The 19189-nt window shown below is 45.6% G+C and overlaps 1 protein-coding gene across 3 annotated transcripts; it reads left to right on the top strand.

The window, feature by feature from the left end:
- The first annotated feature begins 1411 nt into the window (after nt 1-1411).
- On the top strand, nt 1412-16340 carry LOC122489095 (zinc finger protein 883-like). 3 transcript variants are annotated; one of them, XM_043590602.1, is made up of 4 exons: nt 1412-1866; nt 2326-2416; nt 9535-9598; nt 13768-16340. In XM_043590602.1, the coding sequence occupies exon 4, from the start codon at nt 13952-13954 to the stop codon at nt 15872-15874; it is 1923 nt and encodes a 640-aa protein (XP_043446537.1). In that variant the 5' UTR covers nt 1412-1866; nt 2326-2416; nt 9535-9598; nt 13768-13951; the 3' UTR covers nt 15875-16340. The 3 variants fall into 3 exon arrangements, 2 of the variants coding, with proteins under 2 accessions (XP_043446537.1, XP_043446538.1); XR_006298833.1 differs by lacking the exons at nt 9535-9598; nt 13768-16340 and adding an exon at nt 3163-3646; XM_043590603.1 differs by lacking the exon at nt 9535-9598.
- Nucleotides 16341-19189: the final 2849 nt, after the last annotated feature.

Here is a 19189-nt window from a genome sequence, read left to right on the forward strand (position 1 = left end):
GTATTTAACCTCTCTGAGACCGTTTTCTCATCTGTAAAATGAGGTTAATAATGACATCAATCATTTATTCAAAAATTCTTTGATTATCTGCAATGTGCCAGTCTCTGTTGGAGCTTATGTTTTGAGGTGAAATGTGCTAAAACACATCTGATAAGGACTACCAGGAATAAATGTATAGTCCAACAAAATTCGGTTTATTCATTCGCTGCAACAAGGTAGACCTTTACCAGTAGAAACGTGGACCATCTCACAAAGAATGAAGCAGGGTTATTGTAGGATTTCGAGGAAGAGTAAATTTTAGGTAAAATTAAGTAAAGCAGCATTTTTTTTTTTTTGATGGGCTCAATGCAAGGTCGGTCTGGATTAAAAAATAGACGCAGGCCTGTTGTTTTAGAAATCTCCAAGTTAACATGAACGTGACATGTTGTGTGTGAAAATGTTGTATCTGAAGCTCTGCACCCGGTTTGGAAATAGAGATTGTTTCTGTTGAAAATGGCTCGAATTCCCCAGGCAAGAGTGGGATGTTGATTTATCCTGAGAACGATGTCAAATAGTTTCTGATGGTCTCTGATTTTAGCAAAGAAGATTTCTCACTAGTTTTTTCTTAAAAAAAAAAAAAAGTGGGAGTAGCAAGGCAAAGGTGGGCATACCATTAGTAAGAACGTAGGAAATATTTAAAGAGGATCATTGTGCGCCTGGGTGGCTCAGTCGGTTAAGCCTCCAACTTCACCTCGGGTCCTGACCCCACGTCAGGCTCTGTGCTGACAGCTCCGATTCTGTATCTCCCTCTCTCTCTGCTCCTCCCTGCTCACACGCTGTCTCTCTCTCAAAAATAAATAAAGATTAAAAAGTAAAAAAAAAACCAAAACTGTGAAATTTCACAACTGCAATATGTATGACCAATTGGGGAGAAATATTTGCTGTTAACTTTGCAGCAGGCTCTATCCGTGTCATCTGAGTCTGGTTAATGGCAGAGCTGACTTCGCTTTCTCAAACGAGATAATACATACAAAGCGCGGAGAAGAGTGCCTGGCACACAGTATGCGTTTAATAATCATTGTCTGTTGCTATGGAATCTGATTTTCCTGTGGCTCTGGGATTTTAGTGGTTCAATGTATGTCGAGAGAAGATAGCAGGAAGCTTCCTTTCTCCTTCGCTTACGAGAGCAGAGTCAGTGCTGTAAAACCGAGGAACTAAATTGCACGCGAGTTACTCACGAAAACCCCACTCCCCGAGGCTGTGCCGCACCAACCAGACCAGGACCGTATACCGAACGTCCTCCCAGACAAGCCCGGCTCCCCAGCGGCCACGCCCAGACCCCGCCCAGTTAGGGTCACGTGGACGTCTGCAGACCCGCCTCCCCCCCCCCCCCCCCCCAGCCGAGTCCGCGCAGCCGCAGACGTGGCTGGGAATTGGCGGAGAAAGAGCGGGTCCTGTGGAGCCGAGAGCTGCTCAGGCGTAGTTCCTTTGGGACGGGGACCCGGTAGTCGGTGCCCCTGGCTCGGGACTGGTGGGTCAGGTCTCGCAGGCCCCGAAGTTTCGCAGGGCCTTGCCCTTTCGGAAGGGGCGGGGGGTCGCCTTTTCACCTGCGCCAGCTGTGGCCCTCGAGAGGGGCGGGGTCGGGGTTCGGCACGCCCACCCCCCCCGGGCCCGGATCTGCGCGGTGTCTTCTAGGGGCTCTGTCTCCCGGGTGAGGCGGCCTCCGGGCCTCGGAGCCCGGCGCTAGCGGCCCTGGTGGTCCCACGCGCGGCCTGGGGGTCCCGCAGGGAGGAGCGGAGGGGACTCGCCCCCCCACCCCCGAGCCACTGAGGGAGCAGAGCTGCGGTAGCGCCGGGAGGCAGCCTGCGAGAGGCTCCGGCGGGAGAGGTGAGACCTCGGCCGGGCGGGGTGTGGGGGTGAGGTGGAGCCGGGACGTGGGGACACGACTGTCCTGTCGCTTCCCCGGGGGCTCAGAGAGCACGAGGGGAGGAGCTCTTGGCGAAGGTGGGGAGACAGGTGGGATCTGTGTGGAGCCCCGAGCAAAGCCCCTCCGGTGTCGCTCCCCGGGACCCCTCCTCCCACGCAGGCCTTTTATCCTTCGCGGTTCAAGGAAGAAGGCCTGGTTTGATCAGTTTCAAAGTCACCGTACCGCAGGGGGGCGTGCCGATCTAACAGCTGTACGGACAGGTGCAGCCACCAGCACCGGCAGGATGCACTCCATGCACCTGCCTTTATCGTGGTCACCCTGCCCCCACTGCTGCCTTTATCGTGGTCACCCCTGCCCCCCACTGCTAACCGCCGGTAGCCGCAGACCGTGCCCCATCTCTCTCCTTTTGTCTTTTCCAGAACCTCCTAGAGATGGAATCTGACTCTGCATAACCTCCTGGGGCTGGCTTCTGTCACTCAGCACCAGGCCTTGGAGACTCGTTTGTCTTGTGTGAGTTGCGTATCGCTCAGTAATATTCCACCAAATAGACCGTAGTTTGTTTGTTTTTCATCTGCTTACCTGTTAAAGAACATTTGGATTGTTTCCCGGTTCTGGTAATTATGAATTATGCTGCTCTAAATGTTCAGGTACAGGTTTTTATGTGAACATAAGTTTTCATTCAGCCTGGTTTTGAAAAGCAAACCGGTCTGAATTTGAATGCTGGTTTGAGATTTATTGTGTGGTGACCTGAGACCAGTTACTTAACTTTTTTGAGTAACTGTATCAGGGAGTTGCTGTGAGGTTAAATGACCCAGCGTATCCGTGGTTCTCCACTTTTTCAGACTCCGCAGGCCCTTTTTTATTACAAGTATTGTGGAATGCCCTCATTTCTATCCTGAAATGAAATTTATGAAATGGGTAAAACTAACGTACATAATTCTTAAGGCTATATAATGCCCTAACTTTAGAATAAAGGAGAAAGAAAAAGGAACGCACTGCAACTCAGGCCCCCCCCCCACCAAAAACAAAACAAACAAACAAAAAAAAACCCAAAAAACAAAGAAAAACAAAAAACTGACCGAATCTTAGTAAAAACTCAGAACAAAGTACCTTGATTTCGATGGTAGTTGCCTTTATAGAAAGATCATTGAAAACAAAATAATCACTGAAAACAGAAACAACACTCTGTGGTTGTGTGTAAGGAAGATTTCAGTTCTGGCCTCCTCAAACCTTGAACCACTCTATTTTCTTCACAGATGGCAAGGAAAATACAGTCTCTCGGCTGAGAACCCTTTCACCCTCCTGAAACCAACATAAATCTGCCCAGATCTGTGTCATCACATTCTTTATCCCTCCCATGTTAGTAGAGGGCTGTCTGCCCTTCTGTCTGCGCCTTGGATCCCATCCATCCTACATTTCCAAGACCTTTAATTTTCCCTTCTCCCTCTTCATAGTTTATACACCTTTGCAACTGTACCCTTCCTGTTTTTTGCCCAGCTTTGAGGTGTATTTTACATACAATTATCTTCATCAATTTTATTTGAATGGTTTGAGTTTTAACAATTGTTTATGGTTGTGAAACGTCTACCAAATCAAGATCTAGAACTGTATTGTCCGATTGAAGAACGCCCTAGCCATAGGTAGCTATTTAAAGTTAAATTAATTAGGGGCGCCTGGGTGGCGCAGTCGGTTGGGCTTCCGACTTCAGCCAGGTCACGATCTCACGGTCTGTGAGTTCGAACCCCGCGTCAGGCTCTGGGCTGATGGCTCGGAGCCTGGAGCCTGTTTCCGATTCTGTGTCTCCCTCTCTCTCTGCCCCTCCCCCGTTCATGCTCTGTCTCTCTCGGTCCCAAAAATAAATAAAAACGTTGAAAAAAAAAAGTTAAATTAATTAAAATGAAATGAAATTAAGCACTCACCTCCTTACTTGTACTAGCCATATTTCAAATCCTTATGGCCACTGCTGTATTTGACAGCCCAGGGACAGAAAGTTTTCCTCATTTCCGAAGTTATTGTGGACAGTTCTACTCAGTGCTTCTATAGCTATAGCTCACAAATTTTGATTTGTTATGTATGTTATCATTATGTTCAAAATATTTTCTTACATTTCTTATAACTTTATAAGAAGATAAATAAAGGGGCTCCTGGGTGGCACAGTCTGTTAAGCACCTGACTCGTGATCTCCGCTCAGGTCATGATCTCGCAGTTTGCGAGTTCGATCCCCACATCGGGCTCTACGCTGATGGCGCGGAACCTACTTGGGATTCTCTCTCCTCCTCTCTGTCCCTCCCCTGCTTGTGCCTGCACATGCGCTTGTGCTCTCTCTCGCCAAATAAATACACTTTTTAAAAAATTTAAAAAATAATAATTTCTTGAATAATTGATTTACCACTGTTTAGTTTCTAATTATATGGGGATTTTTCTGGATATCTTATTGTGACTGGTTGCTAATTCCATTTTTCTCAGAGAATATATTGTGAATGATCTCAGTCTTCTTACATCTGAAAAATGCCTTTATTTTACTTTCATTTTTTTTTCAACGTTTATTTATTTTTGGGACAGAGAGAGACAGAGCATGAACGGGGGAGGGGCCGAGAGAGAGGGAGACACAGAATCGGAAACAGGCTCCAGGCTCCGAGCCATCAGCCCAGAGCCCGACGCGGGGCTCGAACTCCCGGACCGCGAGATCGTGACCTGGCTGAAGTCGGACGCTTCACCGACTGCGCCACCCAGGCGCCCCGTATTTTACTTTCATTTTTGAAAGGCATTTCCTCTGTATATACAGTTCTAAGGTGACAGGTAGTTTTCTCTTTGTAAGTACTTTCAAGAAGTTCCTCCATCGTCCTCTTGATCGCATGGTTTCTGACGTGTTGTCTGTGTTCTTCTGTATACAATGTGTCTTTTTTCTCTCTGGCTGATTTTTAAGATTTTCTCTTTATCACTAGTTTTGACTACATTGATTATTATATGCATTGGTTTAGTTTTCGCCATGTTTCTGAGCTTAGAATTTGTTGAACTTCTTGGGTCTGCGGGTCTGTAGTTTTCATCAGATTTGTACAGTTTTCAGCCACTATTTCCTGACATACTTTTTCTGCCCCACTCCCCCAGTCTGTAGATTTCAAGTGCACAAATATTAGTCTGTTTAAATTTGCCCCCCACCTCACTGATACGCTGTTCATTCTTTTAAAAAAAATGATCTATTTATTTTTGGAATGTTGCTGTTGCTATCTGAAGTTCACTAACCTTTACGTTTGCAGTGTCTACTTTGCCATTGACCCATCAATGCATTTTTCATCTTGATCATTAGTTTTTTATTTCTAGAAATTCTGTTTGAACCTTTTTTTTAAACTTCCTCCACTGTTCTCTACTTATTTGGACACATGGACTGTAGCTGTATTAATTGTAATTCTCACCTCTGTTCATTCAGATTAGTTTCATTTGACTGATTCTTTTTCATTGTGGGTTGTCATTTTATTCTTTTTTTTCCTCTAGTGATCTTTGTTTGGATGCCAGGCATTATCAATTTTTCTTTTTGAGTGCTAGGTAGTTTTGTGTTCCTAAAGGCATTTCTGAGCTTTTATCTGGGATACTTGGAAACAATTTGATCCTTCCAGGTCTTGCTTTTAAGATTTGTTAAGTGGGATCAAAGCAGTTCTCAGCCTAGGGCTAATTTTTTCCTCATGCTAAGACGACCGTTCTGTGGATTCAATGCAGTATTTCGTGTATCGTGCAATTTCCTAGTTTGGCTGTCAAAATGGGCCCTGTGTGAGCTCCGTGCACCGTTACCTCTAATACTTTTAAATAGTTCTTTTCCTAGCCTTGAGTAGTTTCCTCACATGCGTATGGTGATGTACACCTTGCTATATACTCAAGGGGGGCCCTCTGAAGATCTCCAGAGTTCTCTCTACAAGTCTCTTTTCTCACCACTCTGTTCAACAAACTCCGGCCACATGGGCCTCCCCAGACTCCACACTCCACCTGTTCAGTTCTTACATATGGATTCCCTAACCCTATGCTACAGCCTGGAAACTCTGCAGGCAGGCAGTTGGAGAGATTAGTTGTCTCTTGCTATATAACAAGTCACCCCCGACACTTTGCAGGCTTAAAACAACATGCATTATTATCCCAGGGTCAGGAATGGAACATGGCTTAACTGGATCCTCTACTTCACGGTCTTTTGCAAGGGCTGCAATCAAGGCATCAGCGAGGTCTGAGATCTTATCCGAAGGCTCAAGTGGGGAAAGATTCACTTCCTAACTTACTTAAGTGGTTGTTGGCAGGATTCGGTTTGTTGAGTTGTTGGACCGAGGAACTTAGCTTCTTGTCGGCTCGTGGACGGAGGTCACCTTCGGTTCCGTGCCACACAGACCTCCAGTGTTTCAGCCTCTTCAGAGTCAGCAAGAGAAAGAGTCCACTACTAGGACGGAAATAACATTCTTTAGTAACCTCATCATTCCCTCAATGTTGCAATATTTTATTGGTTGACACATGTTACTCAAGAGAAGGGAATTACACTTGTAATGGGTCCCGGGTCATTGAGGGTCATCTCACAGGCTGCCTACCACACCAGGGCAGGGGTCACCGTTATTACTGGACGTCTGGTATCTTACCATTGTTTTATATATTTTGTCCTGTCACCTCCAGTTTTGTCATTGTTCATATATTTCTTGGTTGTTCCAGGCAGGAGGATAAGCCTGCTTCTTGTTACTTCACTGTGGCTAGAAGTTCATTGTGGCTAGAAGGGCAAGTGCCAGCTCGGCTGCTGATTCCCGTCTGTTTAAACCTACTGAGAATTGTTCTGGCCTGGCATCTGGTCTGTCCTAGTGAATGTCCCTGGGGACTTAAAGTGTGGATTCAGCAGTCGTCGGATGTTGTGTACTAAATAGCAAACAGGTCAAGGTGTCTGGCAATGTCATTCAGATCTTCTGTGTCCTTACTGTTTTTTAAAGTGCATTTGGTCAATTGTTGAGAGATGGCTGTTGAACATGAAGAAACGTCCCTCTTCAGCTCTGACAATATTCTATCTTGAAATCTGTTATTATCTGACAATATAGCCATCCAGCCTTCTTGCAGTTTGCATAATAAATCTGTCTCTATCCATTTACCCTTGATCTATGACTTCACATAGGAAGTAATGTCTCTTGTAGAAAATATATAGTTTGTCTTCTCTATCTTGATCTCTGCCTTTTAATCAGAGAGCTTAGAGGAGGATTAGACAGACGTTTTTCTTTAAGAGCCAAATGGTAAATACTCCAGCCTTGGTGGGCCATTCACTCAACTCTGCCAATAAAGAGAAAGCCGCGGGGGGGCGTCTGGGTGGCTCAGTCGGTGGGCAGCCGACTTCAGGTCGATCCGTGAGTTCGAGCCCCGCGTCGGGCTCTGTGCTGACAGCTCAGAGCCTGGAGCCCGTTTCAGATTCTGTGTCTCCCTCTCTCTCTGACCCTCCCCCGTTCATGCTCTGTCTCTCTGTCTCAAAAATAAATAAACGTTAAAAAAAAAAAAAAAGAGAGAAAGCCATGGTAGACGGTGTGTAAATGAATGGATGCAGCTATGATCCAGTAAAACTTTATTTTCAGAAACCAGTATCGGCCAGATTGGCCCTCAGGCCATAATTTGTCAACCCCTGGTTTCGACTATTTGAATTTACTGTAATTACTGGTACGTTTGGGTTTGTCTCACCATTGTTCATCCCTTTGTTTTCCCCTGATTTTCCTTTTCTTCTGTTTTGTGGGCCATTTAAATACTTTTAGATATTTGTTTTAAGTTTTCCTATTAGCTTTTTAGCTGTGCTAAAAAGGAGCTCCTTTTCATTATTATTTTTAGCAGTTCCTCTAGGGATTACAATATACATCCTTAATTCTTCAGTCTTCTTAGCATTAACATTTCACTTCCCGTAAAAATGTGGAAACCTTACAACCACATAGGTCCAATTACCACACTCCATTCTTTTGTTCTAGCTGGCTCATGTATTACCTGTACATATGTTATGAGTTGTACTAGGCAGTGTTATAATTTTTCCTTTACATAGTCGTATGTATGATAAAAAATTAGATAAAAGCAAGCTCTTACATTTTAATTTACCCGGATATTTGCCATTTCTAACACTTTAAATTTCTTTGTGGGGATCAGAATTTCCATCTGGTGTCATTTTCCTTCATCCTGAAGAACTTAATCGCTTCGGCAACAATCGGAAAAAAAAAAATCCAAAAGACACGCCTGGTCGTCTGTCAGTGTGCCTTGTCATGGTAAAGAGGCCCACCTCCCAGTCACGTCAGCCAGAGACCCAGAAGTGCACCGTTACAGCCCCTTCTGTCTCGCCCGCGTGTCCAGCTTGTCACCACGCCCTGTCAACGTTGCCTCCTACGCGTATTGCCAATGTGTCCCTTCTTTCTGTCTCTGCTCACTTTCTCTCTCATCCGCGTTCTCATCTCGCCTAGATTTCTGCAGCATCCACACAGTGCTGTTTCGTGTCCGTTCTGGCCTTTCCACCTCCCTCCTCCCTGCCAGAGAGAGAGCCTTTCTAGCACCCAGATCTGCTTTTGTCTTCTGTCCCCTCCTCTGAGATGGCTTCTTCCTGTGTCAGGTTGAAGACCGTATGCTCTTGCCCGGGCTGTGACCTCCCAGAGCTGGCCTCTGCCCCTGCAGTGGCATTCTCCACCCACCCCCCACCCCCCATTCGTTCATACACCTTGTCTGTTCCGTGCACGCGGCCTCCTTCAGCGTCTCACCCTCACGTGTCCCCTGGAGTGATGCCGCCTTCGCACCAGCTGCTGCTTCCTCTGCTTGGGGCGCTTTTCTTTATCTTGTCGCCCCGGTGACTCCTACTGATCCCTCGGGATTTGGTCCAGCATCGTCTCTTCAAGTAAACCCCGCCGAAACCCCGACCAGGTCAGATCGCCTTATTAAAGACGCTCATGGCCTCACACGACTCTTCTCTAGGACACCCGTCACAACTATAGTTACCTATTTGTTTGTGTGACTATTTGGTTATTGTTTATCTCCTGGACACTCAGCTCCGTGCGATCAGGTACCACGTTTTGTTAAGCTCTGTATTGTCAGTACTGAGCACCGGGTTCAATAAATATTGGTTGAAAGAATAAAGGTGTATTCATTCGGTCATTTATTCCAAAACAGAGGTATCCGAGTATATGTGCCGTCGAAGCGAGCACCAAAAGCAGAGGTATCCTAAAAATACTTGGAAGGAGAAAGATAATCAGGAGGCATTATTATAATGGTAAAATGTGCAATTCTCTGTGACACCAGCTGGGTGTCCAGTTCAGTTCTGACCCTAATCAGAGCTAGTGAGGACCCCAGGGGGTACGTGCTCAGTCTCACAGGACGGCCCCCCCACTTCACATGCCGGTGGCAAGTAGCGGGTCCCCGGATTGCCCACGACCCCTGCCTGACGTGGCTACAAGTCAGAGGGTCCCATGACCTCCCTCCTTGGATTAGATCATTTGCCAGGACAGCTCACAGGACCCAGGGAAACGCTTAGGTTGACCATTTAGTGGATTGTCAAGGACGCGATAAGGGTTACAGATGAACAGCCAGACGAAGAGATACCTGGGACAGGGCTCCCAAGGGTCTGTTCTGGTTTTTTTTCAGACGTTATGCTTTTTGCTTTTTAGGTTTCGGGGGTCCCGTTGCTGCATTCTCTCGGAGACGGTCTTGTCAGCGGTGTCCAGTCTGCTAGTGAGTTCTTCGTTTCTGCTGGTTGTGTTTTAAATCTCTAGCATGTCTTTCTGGTTGTGCTCACACTGCCCATCTGCTCTTGCCTGCTGCCTGCTTTCTCCATTCGACCATTTAGCTTATTAATTACAGTAGTTTTAAATTCCCAGTGTCAGGAGTCCAGCGTGCCCGCCGTGTCTGTGTATTCTACGAGTTGGCTGTCTCTCCCCACCGTACTCCGTGTACTTACAAAGAGCGTTACTCCTTTTCTTTCAGAAGAGTCCGATTTCCTTGGCCTCCTTGTATCTATTGAGTCCGCTGTCCTTCACAAACCCACCTTCTCATGCTGTGCGTGCGTGACAGCGCAGAGCTCCAGTTCACCCGATTTTCTGACTCCTGCGTGGGTTCCTTCAGTGGTTTCTGTTTGTGCCTCTTAACGGGTATCTGCGAAAAGTTGTTCTGCAGTGGTTGTTTTGGTTTACGGGCTGAAAATCCCTCTTAGCGTTTATGCAGTAGATGCTCTCAGACATGTACTGCTCCAAATATTAGGGTAATGGCTTTAACTCACCTTTAGCTTTAAGTAATTTCTAGGGCTTGGTTGCCAAAAAAGGACAACAACAAACAAACACGCCCACACACACACCTGGCCGGACTTATCTTTAAAAACGGCTGTCATTGGGGCATTCTCATAAGCAAACCACCAGCATTTGTCCACTCACCAAGCATTCGTCAGGCATAGTCTGTGCGCCAAAAACCATGCCAGGAGTTGAGGGCTCGGAGGTTAAAGACTTCAGTCCGTGACCTCCAGAAGCTCAACGTCCAGTGAAAACACTGGTGGGTGCCGTGATGGAGTAGTGCGGACACAGCATGGGAGCAGTGGTGAAGAAGGGGCTCTGGGGCTGGCTTTAATCCTGGCTCTGCCATTTACTAGCTGTGCAGCCTTTGCACAAATGCCCTAAACTCTCTAAGCCAACATGACCAGTCGAAATATAATGCAAACCACATGTGTCATTTAAAAAATTTCCTAGTAGTCATGTTTAAGAAAAGTCATGAGAAACAAGTAGAATTAACTTTAAGGATATCTTTTAGGGGCGCCTGGGTGGCGCAGTCGGTTAAGCGTCCGACTTCAGCCAGGTCACGATCTCGCGGTCCGGGAGTTCGAGCCCCGCGTCGGGCTCTGGGCTGATGGCTCAGAGCCTGGAGCCTGTTTCCGATTCTGTGTCTCCCTCTCTCTCTGCCCCTCCCCCGTTCATGCTTTGTCTCTCTCTGTCCCAAAAATAAATAAACGTTGAATAAATAAATAAATAAATAAATAAAAAAGGATATCTTTTGTTGAATCCCGTGTGTGTAAAACTTTTTAACACGTAATCAGTATAAAAACTTATTAATGAGACATTTTCCTTTTTTTTTTTAAACTTTTTTTTTAACGTTTATTTATTTTTGAGACAGAGAGAGACAGAGCATGAACGGGGGAGGGTCAGAGAGAGGGAGACACAGAATCTGAAACAGGCTCCAGGCTCTGAGCTGTCAGCACAGAGCCTGACGCAGGGCTTGAACTCATGGACCGCGAGATCGTGACCTGAGCTGAAGTCGGCCGCTTAACCGACTGAGCCACCCAGGCGCCCCTCCTTTTTTTTTTTTTTTTAATCTTCAAAATCTGGTGTGTATTTTACACAGAGTACAGGTCAGTTTGGCGTGGCCATGTTTCTGGTGTCCAGCCACATGTGGCTAGAGGTCGGTGCACAGGGCTTTATGGGTTTATGCCCCCTTCCCTCACTCGTAAAATGGAGACAATAATAGCTTCTACCCATGGAGTTCCAGTAAAGGATAAGTGATTAAATACATGTAAAGTACTTAGAACAGTGATTGTTCAAAGCGTAAGCACTTGTTAAATATTAGCTGTTATTATTTGTAGGAACAATTATTTTATGATGACAGAGGCTAGGAGAACATAGATAAGGAGCCTAGAACAGGTGACGTTAGAACTGAATCCTGAAGAATGAGCAGGAATCGGCATAGCAAACAGTAGGTGGTTCAAGGGCAGTTCTGGACAAAAGATCAAGTGCAGGGAGATGTGAGAGACTTGATAAGTGCTAGGAAGTGGACACAGGGTGGCTGGAGTGTAGGGTGTGTGTGAGTGACAAATGGCGAGGCTGACTGGTGATGGGTCAGCTCACGAAGGATCTCCATCTCGAAAGTATGAGAAGAATTTAAGTATGTGGAAAAAATTCACACCGTAAGTGGTATTGAGGACTGGAAAGAGGCCAGATGGTAGGGCTTCCCCTGATGTCACACAGATAGTCGTAGAAAAGTGGGACTAAAGCTCTAGATTTTCTGTGTCTTTACCCATTATCCTCTGCTTCATCAGGCAGCTCCCTAGGGCAGCAGAGATTAAGATTCAACTCTGGAATTCTGGCTTACGTGTAACTTGAGGCAAGTGACTTCAGCACCCTGAACCTCTCTTAAAGTAAGATCCTGTTTTCCACCTCACAGGGTTTTTAGGAGAATTAACTATGTCAGTATTGTGGGTCAGCTCGGAATAAATTCAAGAACTGTTAGCTCCACAGCCAAGAGAGTCTTCCAAGTTTCTTTCCCCCCAAGACAAGAAACTAACTCTGGAGACACAAATACGTGCACATCAGATAAGGGGTAAACAACAAAAGGCATGGCTTTTAGGTATTGAAATTGGAAGTTGAAACAGTACAGGAAATATTGTGGGAGATCCGGAAAATGGGAGTTAAGACTGTCATGGGGCTTATGTAATTTGAGAGGGGCTCTAAAATGCGGTCAAGATTTAGGTGGGCAAAATCAGGAAGGAAAGAAAGACTTTGGGGGCAGGAGAAGGAATGATGAGTTACATGAGGAATGAACGTTGAATGTTGGGAATACAGTTAATAAGACCACTAATTCCTTGTGTTTAATGCTTGCCTGTGATATGCCGTGATCACTGAAAACGGATGTTTAAGTGACAAATCTACTGCTTACTATCCCTTCTGGGGAACCTTACCAGCCCAAAGTCAAAGGCTGCATAGGTGCTAACACTTGGGGGTTGTCTAATGAAACAGCCAAGTCCGTGCCCAGCGGTCCTGCGATGAAACCCATCATTTATCATGTCCTTACACACAAGCACTTGACTTTCAACCAGCACGTTGGTAACTCAGTCTTAAGCGTGAACCCATAATTAAAGACTACTTCTAGGCATGCTAACATAGAAGATGAAGGGTCATCTCTCTTGTTTGTCTTCTATTCATAGTGTTTCTTGTCTTTCTGTCCATGGCTGAGAGTAAGAAAGAAATACGTTGTCCTTGGAAAGCCACGAGAATTATTTTTCATTGCAAAAGAGTAGATTCCTCCCTATTCAAACTTTCCTTTTCTTTCCCTCTTCTTACATTAAATGTAAAACAGTAATGTCAGTAGCAGTGATTCACCAAAGGGGAATTAGGTAAAAGTATTGTTTTGTGTAAGTCAAAAAAACAAATTTAAAAGAAATGTTTTTGTTGTTGTTGTTTTTAAGCTTTTCTTTTTATGTAATCTCTGCACCCAATATCAGGCTCAAAAAGAAAAGTTTTCTTTTTTTTAACGTTTATTCATTTTTGAGAGAGAGAGATAGAGTGCGAGTGGGGGAGGGGCAGAGAGAGAGGGAGACACAGAATCGGAAGCAGGCTCCAGGCTCCCGGCTCCCAGCCATCAGCACAGAGCCCGACACGGGGCTCAAACCCACAAATCGTGAGATCATGACCTGAGCTGAAGCCGGACACTTCACTGACGGAGCCACCCAGGCGCCCCAAAAGGAAAGGTTTTTTAAAGAGACATTTAAAGAGCTCTTAATGGGCTTTAGGATGATAGTTTCAATGCTGATTAAGTACTTTTCTCACAGAAGACTCCCTAGAAGCCATTTCTCTTTGATCACAGTTCTCCTTTCCTAATACCTCCTCATCTTCATGTTCTTCTTTTTTGTAATCTCTTCAGTTTAGACTTTTCCCGAACCACCTTCTCACCTGACCGTGTTTGCTCCATTCCCTTCGGTCACTTTCATTTAGCTCCAACCCCTTCACACCGCTAGCATTTCCTCCCCAGAGAGCAGGTAATATTTACATCCCCCTGTTGTATGATCTCAGTGTTTACAGCTTCATTACCCCATTCCTCACAGAGCAGCTTCTTATATTCCAGCTTTGGACTTTCATGTCTTGCAGATGGCGAGTCTGGACCTGAAGCCGAGAAGTCAACACTACGGCAGCAGGACATTTTCAAAGAAATTCCATCCCGAGGAATAAACACGGAAGAACTTACAAAGATAAAGTCTGTGTTGGGAGGTACCTGGAGACCCAGAGAACAGTTTAAGAATCAGCACATCTGGGACGAGATAAAGTCACCTGCATGGAAATTCCTGCCCAAGAAAGAGGTATAGAAGCTAATGAATTTGGAAAAGCTGTCACTGTACAATCAATAGTTTCGGAGCAGTGTGAGCCTGTAGAACGGTGTGTTCGTGAACATGCTACACGTGGGAAAATCTTCCAACAAAACTCAGACTTAATTATACAAAGGGAGTGTGATGGAAAGAGACCTTGTGAATGTAGTGGATGCGGGAAAGCCTTAAGAGACCACACCACTCTTATTCAACATGAAAGAACGCATACTGGAGAGCGACCCTACAGATGTAACGAATGCGGAAAGGGATTTAACCAGAGTTCCCACCTGACAAACCATCAGAAGACTCACACAGGGGAAAAGCCCTACAAATGCAATGAATGTGGGAAGGCCTTCAGTTATTGTTCAGTCCTTATTCAACATCAGAGAATTCATAGTGGGGAGAGACCTTATGAGTGCACTGAATGCGGTAAGACGTTTAGTCGTAGCACATACCTTACTCAGCATCAAAGAATTCACACTGGTGAGAAACCCTATAAATGTCTTGAATGTGGAAAGGCTTTTAGCCAGAGCACGCATCTTACTCTACATCAGAGAATTCATACTGGAGAGAAACCTTACGAATGCAGTGAATGTGGTAAAACCTTCAGTCAGAGTGCACATCTTACCCAACATCAAAGAATTCATACAGGAGAAAAGCCCTATGAATGTAATGCCTGTGGAAAAGCCTTCAGTGATCACTCCGCTCTCATTCGACATCATATCATCCACACTGGGGAGAAACCTCATGAATGTAATGACTGTGGGAAAGCTTTCAGCTACTGCTCCGACCTGATTCAACACCAGAGAACACATACTGGAGAGAAACCATACAGGTGCAGTGAATGTGGGAATGCCTTTAGTGACTGTTCAGCCCTTATCCAGCATCAAAGAATTCACACTGGGGAGAAGCCCTATGAGTGTCGTGAATGTGGGAAAGCCTTTGGTAACTACTCAGCTCTCACTCGCCATCAAAGAACTCATACTGGGGAGAAACCCTATGAATGTAAGGAATGTGGAAAAACCTTTAGCAGAAGCACATACCTTACTCAACATCAGAGAAGTCACACAGGAGATAAACCATATAAATGTCATGAGTGTGAGAAAACTTTTGCCCAGAGTTCATTCCTTACGCAACACATGAGAGTTCACACTGGAGAAAAACCCTACAGGTGTAATGAATGTGGGAAAGCTTTCAGTGACCGCTCAGGGCATATTCAGCATCAGAGAACTCACACTGGTGAGAAGCCCTATGAATGTAATGATTGTGGGAAAGCTTTCAGTTTCTGCTCAGCCCTTATTCAACATAAGAGAATTCATACTGGAGAGAAGCCCTATAAATGCAATGACTGCGGAAAAGCCTTTAGCGATAGGTCAGCACTTATTCAACATCAGAGAACTCACACTGGAGAGAAACCCTATAAGTGTAACGTATGTGGAAAAGCCTTCAGTCAGAGTACAAACCTCAGAAGTCACCAGAAAACTCATTCTAGTGAAAAATCCTATACATGTAGTGAATGTGGAAAAGCCTTTAGTTACTGCTCAGGCCTCATTCAACATCAAATCATTCATACTGGAGAGAAGCCTTATGCGTGCAGTGAATGTGGCAGAGCCTTCAGCCGGGGGACAGACCTTAAAAAACATCAGAAGACTCATACCGAAGAGAAACTCTACAAATGTAATGAATGTGGAAAAGCCTTTAGCCAGAGCACGTATCTTACAAAACACCAGAAAATTCACAGTGCCGAGAAGGCAAATATACATACTGCCTGTAGGAAAACCGTTAAGCAAAACTCCTCTGTTCGACACGAAAAATCTCACACTGGAGAGAAATCCTCTGAATGCCTTGAGAGTCTGGCTGCTGTGGAGACCAGGGAAACAGAAGGATCATGAAAACTGTCAACTAGAGTGGCCACATGGCTTAGTGGGAAGAGCGCATTTATGGGTTTTAGAGGTCCTGGGTTCTAATCTCAGCTCTATTACTAACTGAGTGCATTACTTACTTTAGGGTAAGTCACTTTACCTCTTTAAACCTTAATTTACTCACCTGAAAAATTTGAAGGTCTGACTAATTGATCTTTAAGATTCACATTTATTTTATTTATTACCAATGTGGGCTTTTACAGAGGTGATTCTTAAATTGTGACCTGTTTATTCTACAACAGTTCTGATTTACATTGTGAGGATGTGGTCATCATTATGGATTCAGTAAAGATATGGCCTACACACTATTTATTACCATGGGTCCTCCAAAATTAAACATACTATAACTATTCAAGGAAATTAAGAGATAAAGTGATGTGAATTCTGTTAATTATTGCAGTAGGAAGGTTGGGATCTTTTCTTGATTAAGAATATGGTGTTGGAGGGGCGCCTGGGTGGCGCAGTCGGTTAAGCGTCCGACTTCAGCCAGGTCACGATCTCGCGGTCCGTGAGTTCGAGCCCCGCGTCGGGCTCTGGGCTGATGGCTCAGAGCCTGGAGCCTGTTTCCGATTCTGTGTCTCCCTCTCTCTCTGCCCCTCCCCGTTCATGCTCTGTCTCTCTCTGTCCCCAAAATAAATAAATGTTGAAAAAAAAAAAAAAAAGAATATGGTGTTGGATAAAACCTCAAAAAGAATGAATCAAATTATTGGTAAAGGCTGGGTTACCTAGAATCCACCCAAACTTAATGGTGCAATATAAATTTTCTCTATTAAGTTCAGTTGGTTGGTATCATGTCCCGAGTGAAAAGGAACTGGAAAGCAGTTCTAAAGTCTCAAGCAGATTTCTAAGAACAGATGAAATTGGAAAGTGTATTTGCCATTTCCACCTAAATATGTAAAGGCCACGTGAATGAAAATGAAAGTTGATCTAGGAGAGTCTGTTGGTCTCTGGTCTTTTTCCTATGATTACAGAGACAATAGCCTGAAAATATGAAGATTTATTTCAGAAGCCTGTGATACTAAGTTGACCAGTTAATTTTTTTCCAGATTTTCTGTGATGCCTGTGCATTGTCTTATAATCAAGGAAACAATTTTTAAAAGGAATTTGATAACTAAGCAAATTTAATGGTTTTGGAATAGGAGACTACTTTAGCAAATTATGCAATGGATTTAAAAACTCTGAGCACAAGTTTAAGACTGTCATAAAGCTGTTTTGTGGCATTTTTGTTGTTGCTGTCTCAGCCTGTTTCCCCCTGCAGCAACCATCACTTTCCCACGGAGACACATTTCAGCCAGGCGGTTCTCACTTTCTCTCCTGCTTCCCAACACTCTGACCATGTGCTAACTGAACTTCGTATACCCTTCTTGTTTACCTTCCTCAGCCCTGTCTCTTTCAAGCTTCATCTTATGGCCTGGCACACACACACTGTTGGGTGGTGGTGGTGATAATGGTGATGATGATGGTGATGACGATGGTGGTGGTGGTGATGGTGGTGATGGTGATGATGGTGATGATGATGGTGGTGATGGTGGTGATGGTGGTGATGGTGGTGATGGTGATGATGGTGGTGATGATGGTGATGGTGATGATGGTGATGATGATGGTGGTGATGGTGGTGATGGTGGTGATGGTGATGATGGTGATGATGGTGGTGATGGTGGTGATGATGGTGGTGATGGTGATGATGGTGATGATGATGGTGGTGATGGTGGTGATGGTGATGATGGTGATGGTGGTGATGGTGATGGTGGTGATGATGGTGATGGTGGTGGTGATGATGGTGGTGATGATGGTGGTGATGGTGATGATGGTGGTGATGGTGATGATGATGGTGATGATGATGGTGTGATGATGGTGGTGATGACAGTGGTGATGACAGTGATGATGGTGATGATGCTGGTGATGATGGTGATCAGCACTCATCTCTTTTTTCTTTGCATTTCTGTAACATTTATTCACATGGACTTTTTAGTATCTAGTGGTTCCTTGATGCTCAGTAGGAATATGGAAAGTAGGTTCTATACCTTAGTTTTAAACCTTCACAGAAACTAAGTCAAAGTAGAAATATAGTAGATGTTCAATAATCTTCATTGACTGAGGAAGGGAAGGTGCTGTTTACCACTGACTAAAGAAGGGCAGGTACCATGGGAGCACTGATGGAGGGATGGCGGGCCCTGTGGGAGCACTCACCGAGGAAAGGTCGATGCTGTGGGAGCACTGACGGAGAGAGGGCGGGCCCTGTGGGAGCACTGACTGAGGGAGGATGGATGCCATGGGAGCACTGACGGAGGGTGGTGCTGTGGGAGCACTCACTGAAGGAAGGATGAAGGGCACCATGGGAGCTTTGTCAGAGGGAAGGCAGGTACTGTGGGACCATTGAGAGAGGGAGGGTGGTCACCCTGGGAGCACTGACGGAGGGAGGGCAGCCACCGTGCGAGCCCTAATGGAGGGAGGACGGATGCTGTGGGAGCACTGACGGAGGGAGGGAGGGTGCTGTAGGGGCGCTGACTGAGGGAGGGCAGTGCTCGGGAGCACCGCAGGAGGGAAGCAGGTGCCGTGACTCAGGAAAAGAAGGTGCTGTTTACCGTTGACTGAGGAAGCATGCGTTATATGTGTTATACCTAGATGATTTCCTTTGTCAACCCCTTAGCAACCAGGTTTGGCTCGGTATTCAGAGTGTTTGCATTTGTTAGGATTAGGGGTGACTCTCATAACAGACCCAGACCAGTGGTGGCACACAGATTATGCACATGAGCACGGGGGCTCCGTGGGGATGGGAACTCCAAGATGGCAGGAACATGGGCTTTCAGTCTCGTTGCCCCACCATCCTCGCTGTGTGCCTTGGCCTTGACATCCAGGCATCTTGTCCCTCTTCAAGACGGCAGAAGTGAAAGGACATCTCTCTCCCACTAGGAGTGTGACCTAATCTGGAAGTTTTGTGCATTATATTACTCATATCCCACTGACCGTAAACGGGCCATAGTGGTATGGGAACAAAGGCAGGAGGACATGGCAGGTACAATCAACTTTCCTCAGAACCTGCAGCCCTTTGGCAAATACTCAGGCAAAGACAGAGCACAACATTCCTCCAGGAGCTCCCACTGTCAATGCTAATGCTTTGCTCGAGGGGAAGACAACCTTGGCTTGAGGATAGCTGGCTCTCCTGCATCCTGTGAGTCTTCCGTAGGTATGAAAGTCCCGCTGGAAACCTCCCCGTGACTTTACCTCCCCCAACCCCATGGTACGTAATCGTCTCTGCTCATGGTCCTGGGACAGCTCTTCCTG

This window comes from Prionailurus bengalensis, chromosome B2 (genome assembly GCF_016509475.1).
Source record: "Prionailurus bengalensis isolate Pbe53 chromosome B2, Fcat_Pben_1.1_paternal_pri, whole genome shotgun sequence".
Lineage (NCBI taxonomy): Eukaryota > Metazoa > Chordata > Mammalia > Carnivora > Felidae > Prionailurus > Prionailurus bengalensis.

Coding starts and splice junctions, on each gene's coding strand:
- LOC122489095 (XM_043590602.1), top strand. CDS start 13,952: ATGGAAATTCCTGCCCAAGAAAGAGGTATAGAAGCTAATGAATTTGGA.